The sequence below is a fragment of the Podarcis melisellensis genome (genome assembly GCF_964234715.1).
Source record: "Podarcis melisellensis genome assembly, chromosome: 11".
NCBI lineage: Eukaryota > Metazoa > Chordata > Lepidosauria > Squamata > Lacertidae > Podarcis > Podarcis melisellensis.
This window is the reverse complement of record NC_138543.1, coordinates 12,598,812-12,624,154: the sequence shown is the minus strand read 5'-3', so window position 1 is coordinate 12,624,154 and position 25,343 is coordinate 12,598,812. Positions and strand designations below refer to the sequence as shown.

At 39.1% G+C, this 25,343-nt stretch overlaps 1 protein-coding gene and 1 long non-coding RNA gene across 4 annotated transcripts in view; both read left to right on the top strand.

Annotated features, from left to right (window-relative positions):
* The window catches only part of AUH (AU RNA binding methylglutaconyl-CoA hydratase), a 30,775-nt gene extending 7,811 nt beyond the window's left edge, over positions 1-22,964 (top strand). For 2 of the 3 annotated variants that reach the window (XM_081930740.1, XM_081930739.1), the window contains 6 exons: positions 5,928-6,020; positions 7,850-7,906; positions 14,390-14,577; positions 17,686-17,736; positions 20,745-20,792; positions 22,234-22,964. In XM_081930740.1, the coding sequence (XP_081786866.1) occupies positions 5,928-6,020; positions 7,850-7,906; positions 14,390-14,577; positions 17,686-17,736; positions 20,745-20,792; positions 22,234-22,311 (515 nt within the window). In that variant the 3' untranslated portion in view covers positions 22,312-22,964. Of the gene's footprint in view, positions 1-5,927; positions 6,021-7,849; positions 7,907-14,389; positions 14,578-14,963; positions 15,115-17,685; positions 17,737-20,744; positions 20,793-22,233 lie in introns of those variants that run through there. The other variant, XR_014172988.1, reaches the window with a different exon arrangement.
* LOC309380779 lies at positions 134-484 on the top strand. The gene is made up of 2 exons (XR_014173136.1): positions 134-386; positions 417-484. It is a non-coding gene; the product is annotated as an uncharacterized lncRNA (long non-coding RNA).
* Positions 22,965-25,343: the final 2,379 nt, after the last annotated feature.

Below are 25,343 nucleotides of genomic sequence, written 5' to 3'. Positions count from 1 at the left end.
TTAAATGCTACCTTTTTTACTTCCTATTTTATGAGTGTACAGTTCTAAAACATTAAGAAATGTATAAAACTTCAATATTTCACCTTCTTGAAATAATAGCAATGGAGAATGCATTACTATTTGGAAAAGTATTGGGGAAATCATTGCTCCGGAATCTCTTGCACTGTAATAAGGTAGTTTTCTGAAATAAGACTTATAGCTCTTTGGGGTAAGATGCTAAATAGAATGTCCACATTCAAAGGTTGTGTTGTGCCCAATCACATGTACACACTTGCATGGATATGTCACCTCCAGAAGTGTTTTTGCTCAGATCTTGCACCCAGAGTTACAGTGTGTAATAGGGAGGTTTCTCTATATGCATGTAGCAGTGAGTACATTCAAAGTGAGTACAAATACAGATGAGAGCCACACACAAGATGGTGCCTGAAACACAGCTTATAAGTTTAGTTAGGCAGAAAAGAAAGCAGGCAGATAAACACAGAGGTGGGAAAAACTACTGTTGTCATATAAGGAGAAAGAAAAGTGCTAAGAATCTGGCAGGAGATGAGGGAGATCTAGATGCTAAGGGGCAAATTTGAAATGTAAATGATTCTGGGTTTGGGCCACAGGGAGGTGTAGGACAGAAGGTTAAGAGAATAAACAAAGGATCCAGTTTATAATGTAATTTGGTACTTCACCTGAAGTAACAGCAATTGAGAATTAGGAGGCACATATGCAAAGTCAGTAGATTTTCAGATGAGAGCTATACAGGCAAGTTGTGTCCTGCAAAACTACAGTTTAATTTCTAAATGCTGAAAAGGAGATGTGGCTTGAAAGGGAAACACAAGGCCATGTCTTGCCTTTAGGTTTCTAACTAAACCAGAGAAAATAACAGAGGACAAACAAGGGTATGAAATAGAGTAGGTAGAAAAGGAAGGCTGACTGAGACAAAGGAATAGAATATAATCTGTGATACTCTGAGTTTCCCACCAAAAGATAATTAGGTCATAGTAGAAAAGTATAGGCAGGTTCCATTTTTAAAATTGAAGAGAGATCCTGGGACAGCATCCTAGGCTTTCTTTCAGGGTTTCGTGTGCAAACTCTGGATGTAGTCACAAAGCTTTACTAATTCTACTGACTGGCAATTATCTTACTGGAAGAGACAATACTTTCTTGTCAGTATTCTCACCAGGACTATTCTGTGACTATATAAAAGCGTATTATTATGGTGCCTGTGTGTAGATATATTTGCATATTTCTGGAGTTCTTACAGCCCCGTAGGGAACAAAGGTAAATTCACCTCCGGTTTGATAGCTCATTCACTGTTCACTTCCTCTGTTCTGCTGCACAAGTACTTGCTTTGCAGTTGCTTACAAAGCAAGACTTAAGAGATGAGGTGTTAAGAAGTGTATTTAAAATGACAGCAAACCAGAAAACCTTGGTAACAGTATACATTCTTTTAAACTGCTTTTTAATTGTGTTTTTTAATTATTTTTAAAAAATAGTTTTTATGTGTTTTGGGGGTTCTTTGGCTGTTTCTGTTTATTTTTGATTATGTATTTTGTGTTTTTATATTGTAATTTTATCTTGTGAACATCCCTGAGAACTGCAGCTATAGGGTGGTATATAAATTTTAATATTAATAATAATAATAATAATAATAATAATAATAATAATAATAATAATAATAATACTTTATGCCTTAAACTGTACTAAAAAGTATACTAACAAGCTTGGCTTTTTATTAAGGATTGTTAGTCACTAGTACTCTAAATTATACCTCTCCTGCTGGAAAAATATTTCAAATGTTGCAGTAAGATGTCTTTTTACGATGTATTTTCTCCAACAGAGTTGGTTCTTGTCCATGCATCACTTCTCTAGATTGTGTATTTGTTGTTTAATTACTATTAAAAGTAAGCTGTTAGATTTCGTATGCCTTTTTTTAAAAAAAATTGAGTCTGCATCCACTATTCTAATGTTCATAAATGATGGAAGTTACTGGGTGAGTTTGGAAGACCGTGTCTGCTTAATAACTGGAGATAGGAGTGAGGCTTTTGGCTGTAAACTCCTTTGCTTGATAGAGGAGCAAGCAAGCAATAAACTATAGTTTCCTGTTTTGGAACAAACCACAGTATTAAGTCAACTTCAAACTATCAAACTATCATTTACTATTCGTGATCTGAAGCTGTTAACATTGTTTTGTAATTCAGACAAAATGGAGTACTCCAGAAAACATCTTGGCTTGTTCTACTCACTTGTGTGAAAGAAGAATGGGCTGTGTGTATAGCAAGAAGGCTAATTCATATCTAGGCTTGTTAAGTCAATATATGATTGTCAGAATGCAGTCTTTGAAAACTTAAGATCCAAGCATTTTCCAACAATCAATATCTTACAATTGTTTGCTGTTTTGTGTTTTCCCTGCATTGCTACTTGATTTTATTTCTTGTCAAAGTACTGGTGTTTTGCTAAACATCACTTTGATATAAAAATAAGCATTTTGTACTGAGCTGGAAACTATAGATCCTGGACACTGAGACTGGGGGAAAACATCAAAGCCTGCTATTTTTGGTATTGCTTTTTACGCTAAAATTAGAGATGCGTTCTTTGCCGCACAAGAACACCAAGACTAATTGTCCACTTTCATTTTCTGCATTGAGATTTCCATTACTGATGCAGGTCTGGACTTAATGTTAAAAGTACTTGGTAAAACAGAACATTAATAGATCATTCTGTTTACAATATCCAGTGAGGAAACATTTCTTATTTGAACCTCTGGAGAAATAATTCTTCATATCAGTCCTGCAGTTAGTATAAATAAGCAAAAACAGCAGTCATGATCAACTTTGATGTGGCTTTTAAAGGAAAATTATTGACACCTTAAAATATTAGGGATCTTAAAAATGATTAAAAATAAATGGGGATGGTGGAGAACTAGGCGTTGTAAGTTCAGGGACACAGGACAGCAATTCAAGCGGGCCAGAGCAGCATAGATCAAAATGCTAGAAGCCGCCAAGGCAAGTGCTTGGTCTTAGAGAATGGCATTAATGTAGTGGGTTTAATGGAAAACTGGTGAAATTGAGAGAACCTGTGGGACACAGTTATCACTTGATATAAACTCTATAGGAAGGACAGAGAAGGACATACTGGAGATTACCGTATATACACAAGTATAAGCTGACCCAAATATAAGCCGAGGCACCTAATTTTAGCACAAAAAACTGGGAAAACTTATTGACTCAAGTATAAGCCAGTTCACCACACCACAAACCTGGTGGTGGTGGCAGCAGCAGTGGAGGAAGAACAAGCAGCCCAAAAGGGCTGCTTTTGGGCTGCTCGTTCCGCTGACAGAGGCAAAGGCGGAGGAGAAGGCAGGAGCAGCCCAAAAGGGCTCTTTTCGGGCCGCTGGTCCCTCCGCCACCAACTCTGCCGCTCACAAGAGCGCAGCGCCTCTCCCAACTGCGGCTCCTGTTCCTGCCCTTGCGAGAGGCAGGCAGCGGCGGGACTAGCGGCGAGAAAGGGCTCCTTTTGGGCCGCTCATCCCTCCTCCACTGCCACCCACCTCACTCGAGTATAAGCCGAGGGGGGCTTTTTCAGCATAAAAAATGTGCTGAAAAAGTCGGCTTATGCTCGAGTATATACGGTATGTATCTTTGTGTGTCAGAGAGAGCATTGAGTCCAAGAAGCTAGAAAAACCAAAAGGGTCAGACTCCTCGCAAAATCATACCTAGCCCTAAGAGTAATTTAGTACAGTGGTGCCTCGCAAGACGAAAAGAATCCGTTCCGCGATTCTCTTCGTCTAGCGGTTTTTTCGTCTTGCGAAGCAAGCCCATTGAAAGCTTAGCGGATTAGCGCTATTAGCGGTCTAGCAGCTTTTAGCGATCATCTGTTAAGCAGTTTATCAGCGGATCAGCTGTTAAGCGGCTTAGCGGCTTAGGAAAGGGGGGGAAAGCGGGGGGAAACCATGGGAACTCGCAAGATTTTTTCGTCTTGCGAAGCAACCCCATTGGGAAATTCGTTTTGCGAAGCGCCTCCAAAACGGAAAACCCTTTCGTATGGCGGGTTTTCCGTCTTGCGAGGCGTTCGTCTTGCGGGGCCCCACTGTACTGGGAATGTGCTGTTGCGGTGCCTCTGATCAAAATGCTCAGGGAGATCTTGAGATGAAGAATGAATTCAAGGAAGCATCCCCAAAACGAAACATTGTAGTAATGGGTGACTTCAACTACCCTCACATAGACTGGCTAACATTTTTATATACAGTGGTACCTCGGATTAAGAACTTAATACATTCTGGAGGTCCGTTCTTAACCTGAAACCGCTCTTAGCCTGAGGTACCACTTTAGCTAATGGAGCCTGCCACTGCGCCACTGTTGCATGATTTCTGTTCTCATCCTGAAGCAAAGTTCTTAACCCGAGGTACTATTTCTGGGTTAGTGGAGTCTGTAACCTGAAGCGTCTGTAACCCGAGGTATCACTGTATTCTAAATCCGTGATGGCCAAATTTGGCCCTCCAGCTGTTTTGGGACTACAATTCCCATCATCTCTGACCACTGGTCTTGTTAGCTAGGGATGATGGGAGTTGTAGTCCCAAAACAGCTGGAGGGCCAAGTTTGGCCACTACTACTCTAAATGATTGTGCCCAACCAGAGGGCAAAATTTGCTATAGTGTCAGTTTGAGATTTCAATTTCCTGATTATTTGGATCAGTTTTAACCTCTCCTGCTGATGTACAGGATGTGGTTGAAGGTGTAAAGGCAGCTAGCTGTGACTGTAGAAACATTCCTTTGTTAATAGTCTCTCTTTCACTGTGTGTGTGTGTGTGTGTGTGTGTGTCTAACTTAAAAAATAAGGTGAGTAGTATTGGATTGCAAATATACTCCTTTTTGTGAAATATTTCTATCAATGAGGATTAACACTGTAAAATACTTAACAGATTTAAATCTGTCATGGAACATTGAGCTGTTTTCCAGACATGACTTTGATTTACTGCTGCTTCTAATTTAAAATATAATTGCATTTATCTTTTTTAAATAAATCATTATGTATTGTAAGTTTACTGAATAAGCTAAGTTTTGTCCTCTTCCCCACCTAATGGAGCAAACCCAAGTTTTTGTGAAATTAAATCGCAAAGGAAGTTATTCTTTTCAGCTCAAAGTCATGGTTTTCCCAGTAACAATATAAAATCAATAGTAGCTGGCTTTACCAACTTTGATTTTTAAGAGACCATTATTAACAAACTATTTTTGCCAACCTTGGGATTTGGCTATGTAGCCTCTCCTACGTTACAAGAAGGCAACTTCTCAGTTACATTCTCACCAGGGTATTAACAGATCCAGCAACTGTTTCATAGGAATGCTCAAGGAATTTGTTTGTTCTGGATTTTGAAGTGAGCTGACATGATTTACTCTTCCTGGATATATGGCAGATTGGAACATTTTCCCCTTTGGTTTTTACATATCTCCGAACTTTATGATACAGTTCTTTTCATTAAAAAGTACCAAGATGTGTATCATGAAATAATGCAGATTTTGTGCAGTTTTTAAACAAAGGCAGTTTGATGCTGAAATGGGATGCGATGAACTTATGAATGAACATGTGCGAAACTGACACAGACTGGAAACAAACTGATCATCCTTCTGTAGTTGCAGCTGTTGCTTATTATGGTGAAAAGCAGAGTCAACTGAATACTGCACGTTCACTTACCTTGAAGTTTGAAATCATCCTACCATTCAGTGTTGCGTTGCTGTTAGCATTCTGAATGTCTTTGTGGTCAGAGTTTAGATTACAATTGAGATACTGTATAGAAAAAGCAGGCTGCATAATTTGCCTACAGAAACATTTTTTCACTGAATCAACTTTGTGTTACGAAAAAATTGCCTTGGGGGATGAATGAAGTGCATTATGCAAATAATTCCATATCTTTGTTTTGTTAATTGTTGTTTTACCTTTCAGCTAACCTTCCAGTACCAACTATTGCTGCAATAGATGGCATTGCATTAGGTGGTGGCCTAGAATTAGCTTTAGCCTGTGACATAAGAGTGGCAGGTAAGGCTTTCTCTTTTTTTACTGTTACCACTCAATATTGTAGGAAGTTTGTTTAACTGTTACCAAGGAGAGCTTGTTTTTTCAGTACCGAATTAATTTTACGCAATTTTGAACATTAAGATGACACAGTTCTTAAGCTTAGAACTTTTCTCTCGCTTTGGTAAAGGTTGCACTTTCATTAGGTTCTTACTCTTTGGAGAGCATCTGGAGTAGATAAACTTACTGTGGTTGGTAACTTTTGGCACTGTAGGTAACAAGCTAGTTAGAGGATAAGGGGGCAGGCTTAATGATGCAATCCTGTATATGTCTGTATGGGAATAAGTCCCACTGAATTCAATTGGACTAATTCCCATATAAGAGGTTATAGCATTTCAGCGTAAGATGCTGGCTGAAAAGCCTTTCCCAGGCAGTTGTCTACCTGAATTGCCACATACTACTTAGTTGCAGGGGGAAACCCAATGAGACTGCAGTCCTGTACATTGTTTCTGAGTAGACGTGCGCAAGATTTAGCTGAAAGTGTTCTTAGTGTTTCCCTGTAATTCTTGAGAGGAGAAAGAACAGTGAAAACAGCACCAACATTGCCAGCTGTTCCTGCTTCACCAGCTAAAAATGGTCCCTTTCTCCAACCCCCTGGCATACCATTTTTGCATCATTAATATATATATACCTTTTTGGCAACGCACATAAAACTGCAAGTGCATATGTTAAATAAGTGTAAGTTGTGAGTTACCTGTACTCCTTTCATTGTTTTGCCTTCTTTTGTTTCCTTTTATAATTAGCTGATTGTAAGTCCTTTGATAACAATTAGAGATACTTGGTTCTTAGACGGTTCTATAAACTGCTCTAAACTTGAAGATTAGGGAAGACTACAAATATAATCATTTAGGCGTATCCCTTGACTTTTTAAAATATAATCACTGGTCCTGCCCCTTTATACTATTCAAGAATAATAGAATTACCAGAATCACATCTGGATCCCACTCTTCCTCTCAAGTAGCACAGAATAAGTGGGATTGTCCCATTTTATTCACACACACTTTTATTTATTAAAGAGATTTCTTCCCCTCCGCTTCTCACAACTATAATGTGAAAGTAGGTTCAGTTGAGAAGCAATGTGTTGCTCAAGGCTACCTAGTCATCATTACAGCTGGGTGGGGATTTAAAGTTAACCTACTTTTAACATGTCACACTGGCTGCCAAAAGATTATGGCAAACACTCTTCTCTTAACAGATCCTGAATAGGATACAAAATACATAACCATTGATGGAGATAATTACTGTCCTGTTAGCTAGTCTTCTGCATCCTGCCCATGTCATATGTGTTTCACTTGGTTTACTTGTCAAGCAGATCTGCCTTCTAGCTTGCTATACGTATTGTTCTCTAGTCCAGACAATCCTGAGTAGTTGTACGTATATATGGGATTTCTCTCTTCCTGTATTGTATTGAAGAAGCCTGGACTAATGAACAAAATACATCCTGTCTGTTGGTTCTGCAGCCCTCCATCTTTCACACAGAAACATTACTGTTGTTTAAACAGAAAAGAAAAAGTGTATTTCACAAGACGGTTCCAACTTGCAAGCATATTTATTCAGCGTGGTGTAATGTACGCATATTAGGAAGTTCCTGCCTATTGATATCAGGCAGATGCCTTCGCTGTAATTTTTTTATACATAAAAATATATAAATGCCGCTTTAAATACTTTTTTTTAAAAAAAAAGCAGATTCAGTGCATGAACCGCTTATTTCGTATAGTTTTTTTTTTCCTAAAGCCACATGCAAATTTTATAAAAACTAACATTGGTCTGTTTATTTGTTTGTTTGTTTTAAGCTACTTCTGCAAAAATGGGTCTCGTTGAAACGAAGTTAGCTATCATTCCTGGTGCAGGTATGAAATCTTCTCATAGTAATATAATAAGCTTCGATCGTTACATGTGTCTTTGGTTTTGTTGGTAAATTAAACCTTTTAAAAATTAAAATGTATTTCTTTTAATATCCTTTGAAACACATCAAAACTATCTCTGGGGTGTTTAAGGAAGGTTTTAGAAATCAGCTTAGATTTTACATAGAAACTGTTTGGTCGCCTCTTTGGGAGACCTATGTTGGGAGAAAGACAAGGAATATGTGTCCCTGTTAATTTTCCTCTGCCTCTCAGCAGCTATTGATACAACCAGGGTATCTTTCTGGAGCAGTTGGCTGAGTTAGGGCTGGGTGGCACTGCTTTGTGGTGGTCCGGGTCCTACTCAGATGGTCATGCTTAGGAAGTGCTGTTTGGCCCCAGGATGAGTTAAGTTAAGTTTCTATCACACATTTTTTAAACATCCCCGTTGCTTGGATTCAAACTGCCAACCTTCTGATTGGCAAGCCCAAGAGGCTCAGTGGTTTAGACCACAGCGCTACATGCTCCCATAAGTTGTTGTAGATGAAAATTCTTTATATTTAAATCAGTATTAGGGGGAAAGGAGAACTGGTTTTTGAAGTGAAGAATGGAAATTCACTAGAGAGAGATGATCAGTGGAATCCTGGGCATGTAAGCCCTTATCAGGGTTCTGTGTTTTTCTGATTATTATTCCCTTTGGCTGCATTGATGTCCATTACTGGTGGCTAATTGTTTCCAATATTAAAGGTGTGGTGCCAGCTGCTTTATAGAATCACTAACTATTGTCATCTTACTATAGTTTCAAGAAGCATTAAGTCAGTTATAATCCTGTTTAGTTTTATTGGCTAAGTGTAAGAGAGAGAGAGAGAGAGAGAGAGAGAGCACGCGTGCTTCCTTTTGTTGTTTATATATATATATATATGTAGAAAAATTTGGAAACCTTTGTCTTCTCCCTACTACAACTGAAGTGTGTGGCATTTTACATTTATCAACCTGACCGATGAAGAGTTTGAGATCTTAATTTTTCATTTTCAGATAATAACAAAAATCTGTATTATCAAATGGAAGTTTGCATATTTCTATGCAAGATCCAACTAACTGTAGATTCTGGCATCAGAATCTGAGAATCTAAGGGCTTATTTTTGCAATAAAAAATTGTTTCTCAGCTTTGCCAGTCTGCTGAATATTTGGTTTTGTTTGAATTTAAAATATTAGGTAATAATTATTTTATGTTTCTTTTAAAATAAATAGCCTCCAGGGAAATTGTTAATAGTGTAGAAAGCAGATGTTTGAACAGCCACCCTGGTTTCCAAGTAATTAAACTAAGTATGCACATTGTTAATAGAAATAGGTGGATTAGTTCTGCTTCTGTAAATTACAGAGAACTGTGGTTTGTACATCCTTTTTTTTAAAGAAGTAGTTAAAATAAGACTTAATTCAAATGAATCTCTTTGTAATTCGCTTGATAAATATTTCTAGAGCTGATGCATCAGAGACACAATATGAATATTGGAGAACAATATTAAAATCCTGGTTTTCAAAGCCTAATCTAATGCATAGTATTTTGATCTGTCACTTGGTATGTGTGAACTAGGGTCAATATATGCTGAAGTTGTAAACCACTTCGTATATATATATTTATAGAAAAGTGATATATAAATATTTTAAATACATTATCTAGAAAAGATGTTAGATGCGAGTTATACTTTGTAAGTGAGTGACTGTTAATCTGTCAATGCCCCAGGCCTTCTGCCAAGAAGGACATCTGGCATTTCCTTTTCCAAACTCTTGCTTGCACTGTGAGTAGGTAAGATACAGCAGAAGTCTTCATGTACTACTCTTAAACCAAATGTGAAAGAATTTAGCCTCTGTGCATGCTGGAGGATTTGGGAGAAAGGCAAGCTCTTAATGTGCATTTGATGAGATTTGAGGTGGGGGGAGTAGGAAACATAATGATTTATTCCTATTTATAGTCTTTTTTACCTCCCAAATGAAAGCAAGCCCCAACTCCACCCAAGCCTATGCACATGGCAGTTGATGGCGGGGGTGGGGGGTGATGGGAAGCAATTGGTGAAAACCACATTTGGAGGCTTGCTGGTAAGTCAAGGTAATATTTGTAACAACCTGATTATGAAGCTTTTGTTACATTAACCCTTACCTTGAAGAAGGGTTAATTTGTACACATTTGATTGTGTAAAAAGTAAAGTGAAACATTTTACAAACCGCTGTGTGCTTATCTGTATGCTCATAAATGTCAACTTCTTGAGTAAAGTAAGACCAGCTAGTAGGACTTGTTTCTGGTTGAATTATATCAGCAGCATCTCTTAAATGATATGTTATTCCTTAATGTTCGCAGATCTGTCATTATGGACAGATGCCTGTGTTCATATTATTCACCATGCTACTCCCACAGATGTCTTGAGAACAGTGGACTTAATTATTATTTTTCTAAAACTTTTTCTCAGTTTAATAAAGTAAAGCAATTTTTGTGCTTAGTTTGACTCCAATATTGGATTATAGAAAAATATTTTAAACAAGTTATTGTCCCTAAAAGTAAATATTTGAATCATTGATTTTTGAGGCTGTGTATTGGCATGTGAAAATAGTATAAAATAGCTTTTTCTAAGTGATCAATTAGAATCGAAAGCTTTTGTGTGTGTGTGGTTCAACTGCTTACAGGATGCTAGTATTCTGCTACATGAAGACTTTCAGCTAATCTACTCTCATAGGACGATTTTCCGTTCTTTTCCCACCCCATTGAAAGTAGGTCACTGGTTTGGGGCGCTGGTCCAAGCTATGAGATTTATTTGGTGGTCAAAACACACAGTCATAGAAATAATGATGCACTGGCAGCAAGGCCACTTCTTATTTCATGAACATAACACCAAGTGCCCTAGAAATAATTTAACCATTGGCCTGTTACTAATTGCAGTCCATCATTGCTACATTTCTGGAAATAGTCATCTTGTTAGCTGATTATATTCCATCCTTGTATACTCTACATAGGGTATTTGTGTTTTATGAAAGAATCATTCTTATGGCAGCTTATAAAAAGCAGCTAGCTGCTTGATTAGAGCAAAATTATTGTTAGTGATGCATAATATTTATCCTCTCACTGTATTTATCTTGGGAAAGTGTTCTTGATGCTTTTTTAAACGTATAGATGCAGTATTAAGAGTGGTTGGAAAGCCTTAAATTACACAATACTGTATTGAACAAAATATAACCTACCTTGTGGAATTGCCTTGAGTTCCTCACCACTCATTGTATTAATTAGCATGGTACATTTCAGAGGTGGATTTACAGCAGCGGTACTGGTTCCGCTGCTTTGGGTGCTGAGGCTAGGGGGCATCGCAACTATGACATAATGGTACTATGAGTAGAAGAAATACAATATGTTTTTTATTCCATAGCTATGAATTTCTTAGTTGTACGCTTTACTTGAATTATAACTTGTACTGCTTTAACTTTTGATTTATTTCTGAATAGCTGTTTTTAGTTGTATGCCCTACTGTGCTTTTCTTCTTAATGTGCCTTAACTTCTGGTCAGGATTAGATTTAGGTTTACTTTCATGGAGAATAATTTGAGGTTCTTAAAAACTGTTCATATATGTATTTGGTGAAAATTAGCATGGTGGAGCCCAGACTTGCGAAAGACTGAGTGCCCAGGCGCCTGTATCTTCCTACATACATAAAAGCATAAGCCTTCCCTTAGACCGGAGTGGCTGGGGAGTGGTTAACCAGTGGTTTTCCATTTGTTGCTGAATTACAACACTTGTCGCCCCAGCCAGCATGGCCAATACTCAGGAGTGATAGGATTGTGGTTCAGCAACAGCTGGAGGGACACAGGTTAGCCACCCTGCCCTAAAAATCTGTAATCTGCCTACTCTAGGACTTTCCAGTGTCAGTACGAACTCTGCAGTGACTGCAAGATTGCAAACCTTACTAAAGGATTTGCCACAATCTGGGCTGGGAGTGTGTCCATCAGAACTTCCACCTGAGAACTGCCATGGAGGTGCTACAGGAACTGGAAGAATGTGGGACTGTTCTAGCCTGCAAAAGTGCTTTCTGCCCTGTAGGAAAAAAAGGAATGTAAAGGAGAGAGGAGTTTGCAGCGTGCTTGGTACCAGTTTCCAAGCCACAAGTGAATATTATGGGCTTTTTTGGTCCTGTTTCCCCAACCTGCGCTGTTCTGGGAGGAAGGAAAGAAGTTTAAAATGGTGAGAATGTTGAGGGATGTTGGGGTAAATATTTGACTAATTGCTGAGTCAGTTACAGTTAAAAGATTATTTTCCACCTCCATTGTTTCTTGAGATGGAACTAAACAGTAATATTACCCCAATCTCTAAATGGCAATGGTGCAGAGGATTTGGATGTCCACTGCTTCTTTTATTTCCATACTGACTTACCGTATTTTTCGCTCCATAGCACGCACTTTTCCCCCTCCAAAAATGAAGGCGAAATCTGTGTGCGTCCTATGGGGCGAATGCAGGCTTTCGCTGAAGCCTGGAGAGCGAGAGGCATCGGTGCGCACCGACCCCTCTCGCTCTCCAGGCTTCAGGAAGCTATCTGCAAGCCTTGCAAGCCCGGTGGGAGTTCCCGCGGGCTCACAAGGCTTGCGGGCAGCAGCCTGCAGCCCCAGCGAGTGTCCGCAAGCCTTGTGCGCCTGGCGGGAGGTCCCGCCGGGCGCGCGAGGCTTGGGGCGGCAGCCTGTTGCCCGAAGCACGCGGAGCCCTCCGGAGGGCTCCCCGTACTTCGGGCGAGTGTCTGCAAGCCTTGCACGCCCGGCGGTAGGTCCCGCCAGGCGCACAAGGCTTGGGGTGGCAGCTTGCCGCCCGAAGCACGCGGAGCCCTCCGGAGGGCTCCCCGTACTTCGGGCGAGTGTCTGCAAGCCTTGCGTGCCTGGCAGGAGGTCCCGCCGGGCGCGCAAGGCTTGGGGCGGCAGCCTGCCACCCGAAGCACGCGGAGCCCTCCGGAGGGTGCCCCGTGCTTCGGGCAGGCGTGTGCAAGGCTTCGTGCGGCAGCCGTGGCTGGGGGGGAAATAATTTTTTTTTATTCATTCCCCCCCCCCAAAAAAACGAGGTGCGTCCTTTGGGCCGGTGCGCCCTATAGTATGAAAAATACGGTATCCTCATTGACTATTTAGTGGATTAAGAATTAGTGGAAACGTAATTGTCATGCTGAGGCAATAGAAATATTTGCCACAATTGGAAACTTGCACTTTTATGTTTAAAAATAAAGTAGTATTGTTTTAAAGAAATGTAGCCTTTCTATTTCATTCAATAATGTTGCACTATTAAAAGATTAACAGTACTCATCTGCAATATCTTGATGGATTGTCTATTCTAAGTAGTTACTTTATATATTGGGTGTAACTTCCTTTTTCTGATTGCGGTTGGCAGGAAGTACACACTTTTTGTACATTATCATTGCAGATCATGCAGCAGATACACTATCAGATTGTGCTTGATTGAAGCTGCTGTGACTCTTTAGAAGGCTTACTAGCCTGTTGCTTAATAATAACTAGAATTTGCACCTGTATCTGTTGGGCCAAATACCAGTTTCTGTGTTTCTCTTAATTATTGATGAGATGGCTGCTTATTGTATTAAAAGTGAATAGGTGAATTAATCCATAGAGATTTATTCTGGTACCACATCAGTGTCTTTGTATTTCGTTTGCTTTTTTTTTTAAAAAAAAAAAACTGTGCTAGGATGTTGGTTGCTGGGTAGTTGTGACCTGATAGAAGTGCTGGGCATTGCCATTCCACACATATAGGGAGATTTAAGAATGAGTCTAGGAGATTTTGTGGCTAAAGATTCCATTGGCTTGAGCTTCTCTTTGAATGCTGATTTGCTTCTGGTTCATAGGGGCATCTTGCCCATTTTGTTGGATACTTCTTCGTTTGTTCAGACTGAGAGCATAGACAGAATCCTTGAAGAGATCAAACATATCCTGTGTGTACTGAGGCCATGAGGCAGGTCTTCTGAACCTGTGAAGTTTGCTTTGAACCAGGTTCAAATGACCTGCAACATCACCAATGATTTCTGTACTTAAAATTCATCCCCTTGAAAATTTCAAGAATTATTATGCATACCATTCTAGGGAGGCCTCCTTCAATTGCAAATATGTTTTGTTTCCAGTAATATAAAGGCTCATTTACCATTTTGACAGAACAACATGATTTTCAACTTCTTGTTCCTGTAGAGGTAACAATAGTCTAGGACTGCAAGCTGCGCCTGTTTCACAGATTTTTGTATATTTTAAGTATTTTTGGAAATCTGAGAGCAGGTACCTGTTGGCTGGTGCAAGTGAAGTTTGGCCAGTTGAGTGTAATGTGTAGCTGGGTTCCTTTTAATTATTGTAAGCCATTCTGATAACCCTTATAGTGGCCGATGTGAGGTATAAATGTTTGTTAGTGGCAATACTTGGTTAAGCTAAATTACTGCAGAATCAATGTTTGCGCTTCCTCTCTTGTTTTTCCTAAACCACAGGAGGGACGCAAAGGCTACCACGCACAATTGGAGTATCTTTGGCAAAAGAACTTATCTTTTCTGCACGTGTAGTTGATGGTGAAGAAGCAAAATCGATAGGATTGGTGGGTCACGCCGTGGAACAGAATGACGCAGGAGATGCTGCTTATAGAAAGGCGTTAGCTCTGGCAAAAGAATTTTTACCTCAGGTACAATCCAAATTGAGAGAGTTGTTTAAATTATCAATTACTTTTCATTGAAGTGGAGTGGAGAAAAGAACTGGGGGAAAGCTAAAAATGTGATTGCTACAAAATATAATTAAACAAATAGAAGCCCAAATTTAGCAGTTCCTCATGGTACTATTTGAGATCTTTCTTAAGCATTTCCTCCTTCTGCCATTATTATACCTGTGTTTTAAATCCATATGTATTTTTGTTTGTTGTAACCTTTACAAAGTTTAAGGCTAAATTTTAAAGATTACTGTTATGTTTAAACCTTCCATGCATGTTATCCATGCCTAGCCGTGTTTGTTTCTATGAGGCTGTCAGTAGAATTCTCACTATGGCAATTTTTTTTGTTATTTCTTTGTCTCTAGAATTTCCTATTCAGTTTTCCAAACTAAAATCTACAGATTCTCTGCATGAACAAAAAGTATTGAACAGGCACTTTGTAATTGGAGGCTCAAATTCTAAACACAAGCAAATTCCATTAACTGATGGGATTTGCATGCATGTAAATGTGTTTAGGTATGTAGCTTTACATATTCTTTAAAAAATGTATTTTATACATATTTATAATGAATTGTCTATTTCGTTACTTTCTGGTCTTGCTCTACAGAATGGCATTGTGGTTGAAAATTCTTCTATAATTCACATGACTCAAGAGAGCACATTTAAAGATTCCTCTGCATTATCAATTTTGCTATATCTACCAGTTGTTTTCCACCAGATACATCCCATTCACAATTCAAATAATGGTAGTTGCTCTTTATGTCACCTTAGTAATGCTTTGCCAATACTGAAAGCAGGGTTCATTTGATAGTATACAGACATTTCCCAGTTTCTTCTGTTTGTCCAATTCGGTCGTAACCTGTTTTGATCTATAGCTTGTGGTTATTGAGGAGAGAGCTTAACCACAAGCTGAGGTTAAAATCAGCATGCTAAACCAAACCACTCAGCATGTCATGGAAGTAAAAATTGGACAAGCATAGTGGCTGCAAGCTTCTCCCTGGGAGCCTGTAAGTTTGTGTATTGCAATAGACCATAGTTTGGCTTACCATGATGTGCAACAAGCCATTGTTTGCTGTATTTGTCCAACTGTATTAATCAACCAGTGTGCTCAAAAGCATTTGTAGAATAACCTGGATCTGTAATGAGTACATCTAACAACTTTTGTCCCACTGAGACAAGCAGTTACACTTGAGTCCAGCTAATGCTGGTTGTAGGAAGTACGGTAATTTCCAAATCTGTGGCTTGCTTTATGCTCCTTCCTGTCTGATAGTGTTTAATGAAACTTTGCTATCGCGGCAAACTTGCGCAATCTAAAAAGGCATGCAGTGCACCATGCTAAGGTATTATGAATGCTGAAAGTAACTGAAAATAAGAGGTTATGGCATGGAACATGCCCACTTGATCAAAGAATAGCTCAGATCATGTATGGAAAGAACACATTGGGGGAAATTATGTGAGAATGACGTCGTAAGATTCATAGAATGTTAGGCACTAAATGTAACCAGAATAAGAAAGATAGTTACAAGATAATAGAAATGATTAATACACTTGTAATTTATGAGCTGGTAGAGTGTTTAGTTTTAAAACTAAATAAACTTTCACTTCCTTTTTTTAAATTTCAGGATATTTATGCCACTTTTCAGAGTAAATAGCCTCAGAACTCACAAGCTGTATGATAAAAGCAGTTCAGATACAAAACAGTATGTGTTTGAGCTTAACTAGCAGCATAAAATACAGACTAGTCCAGTTTAACAATCCAGATTAAACCAATTAAATACTTTAAGGGCAGCAACTTACTTTCCTGCCCTATCTAAACACACGTCAAAATTGAAAAGCCTTCGGAGTCCATTTAAATAGGGAAGGAGCCAAACATAAAGCTTTTGGGGGGAATTCTACAGATACTGGGCCACCATAGAAAATGTCCTGTCTCTTGTGTCTGCTGATCTAATTTGCAATGATGACAGGTAGGTTATCAGGTGCCAATCAGGTACTTGACCAACAATGCCAGTACATGAAATTGGGCTCCAAAGTGAACAGGTAACCAATGAACCAAACACTTTGCCTTGCAAAGCCTTCAGCTGGCTGCATTCTATACCAAAGGAAGTGTATTTAAAGGTAGGCCAACATAAAGCACAATACAGTAGTCATGTTTGGAGGTAAGCTGGGCATAAGTATTTGAGGCAAAGTCCTCCCCCTTTTCTAGTTAGAGTCATATCCCAAGTTAGTAAAAGGCATTTGCAGTCACTAGCATCCACCAATGGTGTTGAGTCCAGAAGAATTCTGAAGCTGAGTACAGTGGTACCTTGGTAGTCGAACGGCTTGGCTCCCGAACAAATTGGCTCCTGAGCGCCACAAATCCAGAAGTGAGTGTTCTGGTTTGCGAACGTTTTTTGGAAGCTGAACATCCGATGCAGCTTCTGAAGCTTCCAATTGAGTGCAGGAAGCTCCTGCAGCTAATCAGAAGCCACTCCTTGGTTTTCGAACTGTTTAGGGAGTCGAATGGACTCCCAGAACAGATTAAATTTGAGAACCAAAGTACCACTGAACTTGATTTTTCAAAGAGAGTGCAGTCCCATCCAATTACCAACCTCCAGATCAGTTTTCAAATACTACAAAAGGAGTATTAAGCTATATATATTATAATGGTTGTGGAAACACTATTGGAAGAGTTTGTGCAATGTTAAATTGGTATGTTTGATAGCAGTTCTTACAGCTCTTACGTTTTCAAGAGCTTGCGTAAACAGGCAGAAGATCATATTTGGATTTAGTTTCATTTTCCTCATACAGTGCTCTGGCATGAGATATAAAAAAGCACTTCATTGAACGGCAGACACAACCAGTACGTAGAACTGTTGAGCTCAGGATGCCAAAAGTATGAGTCCCAAACACTTACCCCAAAATGTGCTTGTGTTCTGTGGGGTTTTCCCAAACGTCTAGCAGAGTAGTGAAAATCTGGTTCTTCTCACAGTAATCAATACTACTATCAGATTCTGAGAATGCTAAAGTGAGCCATTAAGCTATTTTTCTTTTATTACAAATCCTCCTTTGTATGTGGAAAACTTAAATTGAATATATTTTTAATTTTAGGGACCAGTAGCAATGAGAGTTGCAAAACTGGCCATCAATCAAGGAATGGAGGTAAGAGAACATGTTCGTGCTTGCTATCTCAGTTTAGTTATTGAAAACATTTATTTTACCAAGCTCTTCAGCAAAAAAAGGCTTCCAAAACAGCTTCCAGATAAATAAAAAGCAAGGTGATCTCTGATCTCATGCTTGCAATATAGACATGACACAGAATGAAAGAGGGAAAAAGCAAACTCTGGAATCTTATAGTTATATTACTGGGTAAAGTAGATGTGACAGAAGCCCAATCTGATGTTGGTTAAAGCAGATGTGGGGAAATTGTTTCAAGTACATTAGTGGTAGGGAAGTATGCCAAACATTTCCTTTGAAACTGCTTCTCCCATCATTTTTCTTTGGCGGGCGTTGCTTATTGTCTCTGACGTCCATTGGAATGGAAGGTTTTGGCACTTCCTCGCTGCCCACCTTCGCAGCAACTTTAATTCTGACCTACACACACATACCCTGGGGATTGGCGGCAAATTTTGACATGCAGCTATCTTCAGCCTTCAGTTTTAACCAGAGTCCTTTTTGTTGGGGATAACCCAGACTGAAGTTCCTGGGTGTCAGAAAAGGTTATATATGTATGCAACAACTGTGGCTCATGTTTTGTTAGCCCCCAAATGGAAAGTGAGCGAGGTCCCAAATAAGAGGATAGGCAACTTAAGTTGACAGAATATGCACAACTTGCAGACTTAACATATAGAATAAGAGCAAGAAGAAGATACATTTAAAGAAGACTGGGAAACGTTTATTGAATACAGTGGTGCCTCGCAAGACGAAAAGAATCCGTTCCGCGAGTCTCTTCGTCTTGCGGTTTTTTCGTCTTGCGAAGCAAGCCCATTAGCGGGCTTAGCGGATCAGCTGATAAGTGGCTTAGCGGCTTGGGAAAAAGGGGGGGAGGAAAAAAACCCCGCAGGAACTCGCAAGACATTTTCGTCTTGCGAAGCAAGCCCATAGGAAATTTGTTTTGCGAAGCACCTCCACAACGGAAAACCCTTTCGTCTAGCGGGTTTTCCGTCTTGCGAGGCATTCGTCTTGCGGGGCACCACTGTACATGGAAAATAACTATACAGCTGAAAACGCTGGCAGCACTAAGATAAATTCAACAGAGTAAATAATTTTTGATGGCTGTAAAAGTGGAAAACTGATTTTGAATGGTTATAGTAAAATATGCAGGGATGTATGATATGTAAAACAAACCAAGGGAAGAGAAGAAGGGAAGTCATTGGATTTTTTAAAGTTTGTAAAATGTTTATTTGGAAATGTAAAATTCTCAATTTAATAAAAACTATTATAAAAAATTAAAAGAATTAACACCAAGTAGCAGCATTATCTTACCTTTCACAGAAAGTAGTTTTTAATAAATCTAAAATAAAGGTACCTATGAAAAGAACTCTATTCCAAGTCTTTTGGGATATCATGTTGCGGTGCATAAACACACTTTTATGTGCTCAGCACAGCTATTTGTAAGATTTTCTTGAAACCAAAACCCTCAAATTGATTTCCTAAACTGCTTTTTAAATATCCCTGGGTCTAAATGGAGACTGCTTCTTGCTGCATTACATTTCACTGTCTTTCACTTACCTTTGTGCAGTACCTGTTCATAAACACTGGACTGCTGGGCTCAGGTTTTCATTATATTGCTTTAGTAAGGTTACCAGAGGGACGCGGGTGGCACTGTGGGTTAAACCACAGAACCTAGGACTTGCCAATCAGAAGGTTGGTGGTTGAAATCCCCGCAATGGGGTGAGCTCCCGTTACTCGGTCCCTGCTCCTGCCAGCCTAGCAGTTCGAAAGCACGTCAAAGTGCAAGTAGATAAATAGGTACTGCTCCGGCGGGAAGGTAAACGGCATTTCCGTGCGCTGCTCTGGTTCGCCAGAAGCAGCTTAGTCATGCTGGCCACATGTACGCCGGCTCCCTCGGCCGGCTCCCTCGGCCAATAAAGCAAGATGAGCGCCGCAACCCCAGAGTTGGCCACGACTGGACCTAATGGTCAGGGGTCCCTTTAAGGTTACCAGATTTCTTTCAATGAATACGGAGACATTTATCGTTACGTACATGTGAATGCTAAGAAAGCTGTAAATCTGGGGACTGTCCCCGGGAAACGGGGACGCCTGGTAACCTTATTTATAGAACGGGGGGGGGGTCGCCCTAAACTCTAAAATTAATAAATGCTAGGATTTGGAACTATTTGTAATATGAAGAGAAAATATAAGCTGCAAAGGAATTCCTGGGTAGCCTAGTCAGACTAGGGCTGTTAAGAGAACCATTGTGAGTCATTTACAAGACAAGGTGTGACCAGAGACTGGAGATTTGAAAGGTTGCCAGGGTAACTGCTCTGGCAGAGGGCAAGGGGCTATTGGGAAGAAGAAGGGAAGAAGGGGGATATCCATCTTGGCGAGGGAGAAGGAAGGACTGCCTGCAATGTTTTGGGCCATGTACGATCTGAACCCCCTCCATGCAGACTGAAGGTGTAAATATGTGGATAAAGCTGTACTTCTTAAAGCGCGACTGTCTCTGTTGTGTCTTCTATTCTCCATAGGGACACAGACCCTGTGTGGGTGCCTGAGATTCCATGCGCTCTTGCCACGACTTGGACAGGCACTGGGCTTTTCTAATACAGTTTCTGTTTATGTAAAATAATACTGAATTTACCAATTTTACCTCCAAATTGGATATAGTAGACATAATGTAGGATCATAAAAATAACCAGAACACAGGATCAAATGTTTAGCTTCCACTAAAATTAGCCAATTTTCCATACCCACTTGTGCAATTTCAACATAGTAAAATGCTGAAGGAAAATATCACCCTGCAATGATGATCAAATATGGTATGTGCAAACTTACATGTATGTGCAAACTCGCATGTAAACATGAAATTTGGACCTAAGATACTGTAGAAATGTTTCTCAAGATAGTTACTTTTGTTACTTTTTTCTGAGAATTTGTTTTTTAAATGTCACCAGCAGTGATTATGGTGTAAAAATCTTTTTACTACATTTCATGTATCGGTTTCATAGGTGGACCTGCTAACCGGTTTAGCAATTGAGGAAGCTTGTTATGCTCAGGTATGTACCTCAAATTTGTGCCAAAAAACAAAACCCCAAAATGAAAAAAAAATCCACCTGTGTCAAAGATTGTAAGTATTTCTCCATTTCTAAATGTAAGTAGTCAGTGACTTGCATTTTCATTATCATAGGCCTAATATAAAGTTTACTTTTACCATTGATAGTGCTAATGTTTGTTAATTCAGATCTGGAAATACCTGCCAAGCATTCAATAGTTTTGTGAGAATAATAGATACATTGTTTATGCATTATGCTGAATGGATGCATCACACACTTAGTGTCTCCCTGTTAAAACGAATGGTAAATATTCCCATAAGTTACTAAAGCTGGGTTGGGCAACATGGTGCACTTCAAATGTTGCTGGACACCCTACTTCCATTAGCCCCAGCTAGCATGGTCACCAGGATTTTCTGGGCCTAGAAATTAGATTGGACCTTTGCTGCATCCACCAAATTTTCATGGGCAGCTGTTATTCTGTCTTGCAGGTGGGGTGGAGGCCAAAAATAAGAGTCACACACAAGTAACAAGCTGTCTGACAGAGTGTATGTAGGTGAAACATTCTGTACTAGAATAAGCTTAAAATAGTTGAATTTCTTTCTGGTCAAAGGCACAAGAGCCCTACTCTCACACCATGAAATTTGATGCATTTGGCAGGTTTAATCTATTCTGGAGTGCCTGCAAATTCCACCCACATCTGTCAGAAGGGGGAAATGTCATAGCTGGTTTTTGTTCTCCATGGTGGGAAACAGAACTATGTAAAATATGACTTGAATCAGACAGAGCACAGAGCTACTGGGAATATAGACTGAGCACAGGGTGACTTAGGCTGCATTCTAAAGTGTCAGGTACAGATCTGAATTTTTTGGCCAGAGCGCACCCCTAGAATATACATTCAGGCTTACTTCAGTCATGAGCTGGAGCTTCTTGGCCAGAGTTGTTCTTCCATCCCATAGCAGTCTGGCATTGTCACCTTCACCATGCATGCAGATTTACCCCCAAATTGAGCTCAGTAATGAGGCTAACTTTTGCTTGTACTGGGTTGAGCCAAAATCAGCTTCTTTTAGGTAAACTCATTCTGTGTCAAGCCTGGGAAATTTCACAGTCAGGTGCGGCATGAAAGTTCTTAACTTTGCAGCAGGTACCAGATTTAGGAAGCCATTTCTCAGCCTTCATGCTTATGGCAAAATAAGTGTTTACATGCTCCTTCATCAGGATAATCTTAATGTTGGAAACTGCTCTCAATGAGCTAGCCTTTCCACTGGTTTAAATCAGCAAAAGAGTGACTACAGAGAATTGTGATTGATTTATAACAGCTGCAGGTTTCCTTCGCTTTCTGTATGTATATTATGAATTGAACGTGACAGCTCTAGAGGGTGAAGGTGTGTGAAAATGAGACTTAACTTTAAATGTGGGCACTGAGAATGATTTTTGTTCATTCTAGACTATTCCAACAAAAGACAGAATTGAAGGTCTTCTTGCTTTTAAAGAAAAAAGACCCCCTCGCTACAAGGGAGAATAGAAAAAACAACAACAACAGCACATACGCCTTTAGAAAAACAAATGAAATACACATACTACAGGAAAGACTTTTCAGCTGTGTTTTTTTTTTTTGCCTCAGAACCTGGAATATTGCAACCAGGAAAGTAAATGTTAACCACCCATACTTTGATCTATAATGTATTCAGATGCATATTTACCCTTAACAATTTCTCAAAACTTCTGTGTGTATTTACGAGGTCATTGAGTTATACAGCACTTTATTCCATATATTTGAATTGCATTCCTTATCAGATAAATATATTGAATGCCTAATGCAGACAAAGCTGAAGAGAACATCAGATGTACAAGTCTTCTGCTGTTGAAACAAAAAAATAAAATTCTGCTCACCCAAACATGTGAAATGGCCTACATGAAGTTTCTAAATGAAACTTTCTTTAGATCAAAAATACCATTCTTGTTCTCTCCTTGAATGTATAAATTAGAGTTAGCTGAATTGTTGAGGCAAAGCAACTGGGTGATCAGCTGTTCATATAGTCTGTTGGTATATGAAATCCATTTGGAAACTTTATTGTGGTGTTGCACAGTTGTAAAAGGGTGATTTGCTATGTTAATACCATTGTGCTAAAGTTCAGCTTTAATCCAATTTTAATAATAAAATAGACTGAACTTAGATTTCCTCTCAGAGCTATTTGAGTGCAACACGACATAGGTCATGAATTGTGGTATTTTCACGCCTGATGGCAAATGGACCTTGGAGCTACTTTTTGGCTAGTAGTGTGCATGCAATCATATTGTCAATGTAGAATAAAGAGCCTCATAGAATAATGTTAAAATATTTGTAAGGTAAGGACTGTCTTATACAAACACAAAAATCATAACCACCATTATAGCTTGAGAGTAAACATGTCTACTCTAAAGTTGTCACCCGAAGGTTTGCTTAGGGCAATAGCTAAGTGTCATGTGGAAGCACATTTCAATTGATGTTCTACATGAAATAAGCTAAGGGGGAAATGAAAATTGTGAAAAGCAGTTCTTTTGCAGCATTGTAGAAATCATTTCTACATTTGGGGTTCTGTTCAACTAAGTCCTACTCAGAATAGACCCATTGCAAATCATTAATCTTTAAACTTATTCATGTCCGATAACTGGTGGGAAGGTTGGCCCATTTCCTGAGATAATCAGGACCCGCACTATTTGGTAAATATGAGAATTGGACAGGAATGGCATATTCATTTGAAATGTTTCCTTTAAAAATGTATATCATTAAACCCTATTTAATGTTTACAAATGTATTCCTTGTCATTAAAACCCACAGAAACATCGCTATATGCATTCTCACACATGACATGGAAAAGTCCAAATACGAAAGGGCTGGCATATTTGATCTCTGCTATTTCCAAAGTGGCTCTGCATCTGAAAGTAACTGGTGGTGAAACATTTATCTACAAATATATATTAGAAACCTGCTAAAGACCGTCTTATAATAATGTAACACCTAGCACCCTAAATAGGAAGATGCCTAAGCTCAAATATATTTAGAACTTCAGGTTCAGCGTGGACTGTTTGTATCTCACTTTGCAAACAATGCTGCTAATGCTAATAAAAAGTCTCAGCTAATGACATACTTTTTAAAAGTTACTCAATAGCAGCAGGCACAGAACTAGAAATGCCTGCTCAACATCTCTTTGGAGCAGGTCAATTTTGTGTCCTCTCTGAAAAGCTGTAAGAAATATAGCACTTCAGATCTCTTCAGAAGAGTTGTTCCCTAATCTTGGGAGCATTGGGTGGGGGGTGGGGGTATTTAGAGCAGGGTCTGACTTAGAGACTGTATATAGGAACTGGGTTAACATGGGGAGAATTTGTATTCAAAGAATATGTGTCCCAGGGCATTGAAGATTTCAAGGGGAATAACTCGCTGCTTGAATTGAGCCAGGAAGCTAACAGCCAGTGCAGTTGGTGTAGAATAGGATGAACTGTGTTCCTGCCGCCCTGTTTATCCTTTTTAACCAGATCAGTTAAACCACTGCCTCTGAGCATTGGTTTAAAACTGCTTGGCCGATACCCCAAGTTGAATGCTAAGCCTTTGGAGTGAGACTACTACTGCCCCGTTGTGTAATTCTTACGTTCTAGAATAAGATTTAATTTATTAATATGACTTATTTCAAGTATTTCAAAGAAATCATGTGGCATTGTCTGCTGTTAAAGTGACACGGCATGCATGTGGTTACATTTTAGCTGTATGGTGGTAAAAGCTGATCAATATGAAATGCAAGAGCTCATTAAAATTAACCTTCAACTATATAGCTATATGAACATTGATTATATATGGTACAGTGGGTTTATCATTTTGCTGGCTGATGAATCTGCTAGGAAGATCATTTCATGCGTTATAGTTTTTAAAGTAAAAACTGGAGCAGTTCCTGACAGTTAAACAAAGCTCCTTATTTTGTTTTGTCTCTAAAAATTTTGAAATGCTATCTTTAATGTGCAAGTTGTAATTTAATATGATCCTGCACTCAGTTATGCACACTTAAGTACATTCACTTAAGTGGGACTGAGCCTGTCTAATTGATGCAGAAATAATATAAATTCTGTGTGGAATGTCTCTGCTTATTTCATCAAGATTACTGGTAAGATGTCAAAATATTGACTAGATAAAGTGAAACTTTTGGGCATTGTCAGAAGAACACTTGTGTTTTTAATTATTACTGATTTTAATATAAGGAAATTATTTGTCCATTATATTTCTTTTTCTCAGGGGAAATTGCCTTTTTCCGGTACGTAACTACCTCCTGTCCATTTCTTTGTATTTGCTTGTTGCCTTTGTTAATTCTGTTTGTTGCTGAGTATAAAAAGATTGTAGTACTTACTGAAACTAGTTTCAGAGGAAAAACCACACAGAAAATTCATGTTATATTAAAGGGGATGAAATTATATCAAATCACATTCATATTGATTTATTAGTAGCACTGCTAGCAACCTTTTTCATAAAACTCTATAATTGGAGGAGGTGCTTCTCATCATAAGAACACGTTACCTGCTTTCTTACTC